At 50.7% G+C, this 5,417-nt stretch overlaps 1 protein-coding gene across 1 annotated transcript in view; it reads right to left on the bottom strand.

Moving 5' to 3' along the window:
* Positions 1-4,574, bottom strand: part of LOC102015341 (vomeronasal type-2 receptor 116-like) — a 131,480-nt gene extending 126,906 nt beyond the window's left edge. The window contains exons 1-2 of the mRNA XM_013507204.1: positions 4,525-4,574; positions 4,194-4,344 (exon numbers count right to left, since the gene is read on the bottom strand). Of these exons, the coding sequence (XP_013362658.1) occupies positions 4,194-4,344; positions 4,525-4,574 (201 nt within the window). The remainder of the gene's footprint in view (positions 1-4,193; positions 4,345-4,524) is intronic.
* Between the last annotated feature and the right edge of the window lie 843 nt (positions 4,575-5,417).

The following is a 5,417-nucleotide window of genomic DNA, read 5'->3' as shown; positions in this document are numbered from 1 at the left end:
TCAGCCCCAAAATCTCAAGTCTGCCCTGACAGCTTTCCTCACGTTTCCCCTGCTTGTAATTCAGGAATAATTGGAGGGGAATCACATAGGCACCACCTCAAGAACCATGTGTGACACCTCCGTGATAGCGCATCTCTTTAAGTGCTCATGAGCACACCAAGGAGCTCTCATCAAGGCTTTCCTTCCCCTTTGCACCTTGGAGCTGTACCCATCATTCTCTTTTATTTGACAAACCCCATACTAGCTGGATGCTACAGGTAGGGTGTGTTTATCATATAGGGCAGATTTTCTCCCTCACGGTTCGTTCTCTGTTGTGTGTGTGTATGTTTTTGAATTCTGAGAGGATCCCATGTTTCAACTTTCCCTAAAGGGCATTTTAGACCTCTGTGGCCTCCTTCATTGGACAAGTGTGTAACAGTCGGTTTTTCAGTGCGCATCCTGACAGGATAGCTTTCAAGATCAAGGGACACCCAGACAGCGTTATTTTCTTTAATTGTCCCCGGTGCACCTGCCATTTACACTGCTACTTCCATGCAGCAAGACAAAGGTCAGTTACGCACTGTTTCTCGAACCTCATTACACCATGAATTCCATTGAGATTCAGAGATCATGTATCCCTCTCAACACTCTTCAACATGCAGTGTCCTCTGCTCTACTTACTGGGTAGAATTCATCTGCAACAGACTTTGCCTATGGAGTCTGGGAGCTCTCAGGATTTCTTGTGTATCGTACTCTCTGTCCCCTGCCTTGAGGCACAGAAACCTTGAAGGGCATAAGAGTCTCGCCAAAAATGAGTTTTCTGGGAGTTAGAAAATAATTTCCTATTTTGGGATAAGCATGTGCACCTGCTTTCTGGGCTTCACTTTTGTTCTACCGAGCACAAATTCCTACCAGTTGTTAATATTTAATTATCGGTCAGTGTTCAAACTTCCTCTTGTTAAGTGTGTGTCATCAAAGCAGTATTCAGATAACATCTGCACACAGAGATCAAGTGGTGATGTCCTTAATGTCTGCAGTAATACAGTTTCCCCACATTTTCTGTACTTCTCTCTTCCCATCTCACTCTGTCCCTTGTCATTTCGTTGTTCCTCCTGCTGCATGGTCTTGAGTCTGGCACTTGTCCATTTTGCTCCTGGGTGTGTCATCTGGGTGGTTCTGTCCTGTGTCCTTATTCACAATTGCTGCTTACCCCTAGAGCCAAGACTCGACCAAGGGCAGGGAATGCAGGCCACATACTGAGTAAAAAGCTACTGACTGTGCACAATTTACTATCTATACAACAACATAAAAATACACTTGCACACAGGTGACAAATTTTATGCAAAGTTAATACTATAAAAGTATACATATTTAAAACAATGATATTTTATATTATTGCAGTTTGTAAATATATTCATGTAAACTATGCTAAACCAATGAGTGGGTAATCCCAAAACACACCTGTAATCCCAACAGCACATATATGAGATACCGACACAGTTTTGAAGCCCCACCTATGAGCATGTGAGGCTTTGGGGGAACATCTCAATACATGCCATAACTCCAGCCAACTAGAAACCCTAGAAAAAGTAGCTTCCCACATGCAGCTCCACTTTTCCTTTGGGAAGAGAATGGGGGTGGGTGGGATATCTACTGCAAGACCTGGAAGTTTTATGAACAACTTGAATTTCTGGTTTCTCCTGGTGCTACCAGATTCTCACTTCCCTTTTACTGTGTCCTGTAGAGTGGCGTGTGCACAGGCCTGGACCCCAAGTGGGAAGAGCCAGTGCACCGGGGAGGGGGAAGCACCCCTATGGGAACTGCCTTGGTCACAAGTCCTGGAGAAGACAAGTTGCATGCACTCGTGGAGGGCAGAGCGCACACCCCATAAGACAGCCTCAGCACCTCAGCAGGGGGGACATGCTTTGCAATTTGCTGGGCTCCAGGTACCACAAAGAAATGGATCATCCCCTAGGTCTGGAGAGCAGAAGTCTGAAACCAAGTTGTCGCTGGGCCACACTCTTGTAGAGAAAGCTCCTCCCTGCTTTTCTGGGTGTTGGAGTCCACAGACACTGCAGCAGCACTGCACCCATCTCTGCCCGTCCTTGTCTGACTGTCTCTGTCTCTGTGTCTGTCTGTCTGTCTGTTTCTGTTTCTGTTGACGCTGAGCTAGATCTGTGTGTGTCTTTGTCATCTGTGTCTGTGTCTTTGTCGTCTATGTATGAGTCTGTATCTGTGTCTTTGTTGTCTGTGTCTGTGTCCATGTCTGGGTCTGTCTGCCTCTCTCTCCCTGTTCACACTGAGCTATATCCACACACCCACTCCTTTTGGATTCCTGCCTCAGCCTCCCAAATGGCAGGGACTGCAAGTGTGTCCACCACACTTGGTGTGTGCCTTCGTATGACAGCACCACACATAGAATTTAGGGCCCACTGCAACCCGGGGTGACCTCATCTGCACTCTGGCCATCTGTAATGACCATATTTCCACCTAAGTCACATTCTGCTTTTCCAGGTGGCTTTTCCTGGGCAGGTGCTCTTCCACCCACGATGTGACAATGAAAATAATGTCACAGGCAAATTCCTAGTGTCTCCTGCCTCCCGAGTATCTTCTGATTGTTGACCTCGGTGAGGCCTCATCTGTGCCATAGGCAGAGTGGGGGTGCTCCCGCCATGCCTTGCTTTGGGGCTGTGGTCTGCCTTCTGAGTTTGTTCTTCAGGGTGGCTGAGCTCCCACCCCACCAGGGGAAGTGACAGCAGGCAGGACCCACCTCAGGCAAAACCATGGGCATCCTTGGACCAACATGGAGCATCGTGGGAGACCCTAGACTAGCAACAGCCAGAGAGGCTACAAACTGCAATGGCCGTGGGACTGCAGCCTATGTGCAGGTCAAGTGCAAGCCCCATGGGCTGACCCTTCCCATGCTACCCACCTCTTGTTCCTTCCATTCATTGCCTGACCCTCTGAGGCTATAGTTTTCCTTCTTCCCTGCTGAAAGTTGGTGAAAGTATGTGTTCCCCCAAACACCTACACACACACTTGGGGAGTGTGGTTTCAGGGAACAAGTTTTAGGAGGCACCACGTAGCACGGTTCAGTGGTCCAAAGGTAAGGACTTTGCATTGGGCCCACCCAATCACCGCAGACCAGGGTTTCTCATGCTTGGCATGGTGGCATATGCCTGTAATCTCAGCAATAGGGCGGCTGAGGCAAGAGGGTTCACTGTGAGTTCCACTTCTTCCTGGGCAGCATAATGAATTCAAGGTCAGCTTGAACTACGTGGCAAGAACTTGTCTCAAAAAACAAACAGAAGTCTCTCCCTCTTTGGGGCATGGGATATAAGCTCAGCCTGACAGCGATTACCACTCTATATGTTTAGAAATAACTTGCGGGAGGTTGAGTTGTGAGGATCATGATTTCAAATCCAGCCTGACCTACATACCTTGTTCAAGTCCGGCCTGGTCTATGTAGCAACACTATGTGTCAACATAATACTGACTTTAAATTAAAACAGTTTCCAATTTACAGAAGGCTAAAGAAAGCACAGGAAGCTCCCTGTCTCCTTCCCCTTGGTGGGGTGAACACACCACACTGAGGCACCACCATGAACACTTGATGGGTACTTAGACCCCCATGGTGCAGATTTCTCCTTTCTTATCCTCCCACACTTTTCCTGTCCCTAAATCTCTTCTGGGACACCAGGCCACCTATGGTCCTGTCTCTTTGTTGCCCCAAGTTTCGGCCCTGGGCTCCTCACCTTCTGCCCCCTCAGCTGCCTGTGTGAAGTGCCGCCAGTGAGAGGCCTACAGCGCAGGTGGGCCTCTCCTCCTTCTCCTGCTGGGCCACACCACCCCTGCCACGCCAGCCTGCCTTGACAGTGACAGCAGCCCAGACAGCATGTGCCATAGGCTTATGCAACGGGCTCTGCAGTGTGACTTCTAAGGACAAAGACAGAATGTCCACCTAAGGTGTTCAGAAACAAAGGCCTTGGTTGGGGTTGTGAGTGGGGGAGGGGCTCTTGAATAAGGATCTGATGTGAGTGCTGTGGTCCTAACCTCCTGTGACGGGATCTGATAAAGGCATTAGTGCATGACCGCTCATCCTTAGGGACATCAGAATTTGTGCATGTGTGCGCATGTACAGTGCTGGGGATGCAGTCCAGGCTCTCACACATGCGAAGCGCTTGCTGTACCTCCAAGCCTCATCCCAGCCTTACCAAGGTTTGACATGGGTGATTCCTTTTGGTACTGGTGTCATTCATAGTACCAAGACTGGCAATCCGGAAAAAGAACACAATCATGGGCAGGGCAGGAAGCCAGGGTCCTCTGGGGACACCAGGAAGCAGCATCTGCTGTTTCTCAAGACACCTGCACACCAGGGACACATGGAAGCTGTTTTTCAGCACAGGGCAGGCATCGGGCTGTGAACGCTGTTTTGGCCCAGTGCAGTGAACCTGCAGGGTTCCAAGGGAGCTCTGTGAAGTCTCTGCTGCCTGCCTCCTGGGGTGCAGGAGGAAAGCAGGTCTGCCGGGCCGGCCAAGATCTCACCTGGGCAGGGCGAGACAACACCGCAGCATCAGTGACTGCCCGACCAGCATGCTCTCCCCCTTCCCAGGGTTCCTGGGTCTGTGTTCAGTTCTGACTTTAGTCTTTGTCCTTGTCCTGCAGGGGGAGGTGCTGGCAGGGCCGGGGATGGGGTAAGGATACACCGCAGCAGCACCAGGGGGCAGTCAGTGAGGGTTCTTGGGCTCAGGACCCCTGGGTCTCGGTGCTTCAATTTTTTTTTTCCTCACTTTGAAAAGAGTCTCACTGTGCAGGTCAGGCTGGCCTTGAATTCACTTTGTATCCCAGACTGACCTAGAACTCTAAGGGACCCTCCTGACTCAGCCTGAGCAGTGCTAGAAATAAGCGTTTGCCACACCGCCTGGCCCTGTTTTTCAATATTTTTTTTTTCATGTGGTTATTGGAGTGATCTATGTTTCTATCTCTTCCTGACCCTGCCCGTCTATTAAGTACTGAGGTTTGTCCCAGGGCCTTTGCTCTGAGCGGTAGCCACAGCCTTTTTTGTATTTGTGAACAGTGAGCCTGGAAGTGATGCCCTTTCTGCCTGCCCACTCTGCCCCTGGGTTCCTGCTTGCATCTGTGCAGCAACACACCTGTGGTGACTGGAGCTGAGGTACAGGAGGGCCAGAAAGGCCGCAGTGTGGGGAAACGGCCGCCCCCTTGGGGAGGAAGGTGTCCAGCTGCTGTCAGGGACTGGGTTAGGGGACCCCGGAGCGATGGGCTGTGTGGACAGTCGGAAATCTGGGCGGGGCTGCCTTGGGGCTCAGGGATTGGAGCTGGCCCGGCCCCTCTTCCCCTCCTGCATTACCCAGCCATGATGCCCTGTGTCCCCTGAGGAGCTTGTCTTTACCAGGTGGGGACCTGTGAGGCGCAGCCTG

Source organism: Chinchilla lanigera, unplaced genomic scaffold (assembly GCF_000276665.1).
Source record: "Chinchilla lanigera isolate Chin_1 unplaced genomic scaffold, ChiLan1.0 scaffold00123, whole genome shotgun sequence".
Taxonomy (NCBI): Eukaryota; Metazoa; Chordata; class Mammalia; order Rodentia; family Chinchillidae; genus Chinchilla; species Chinchilla lanigera.
This window is presented reverse-complemented; position numbering and strand designations above follow the sequence as displayed.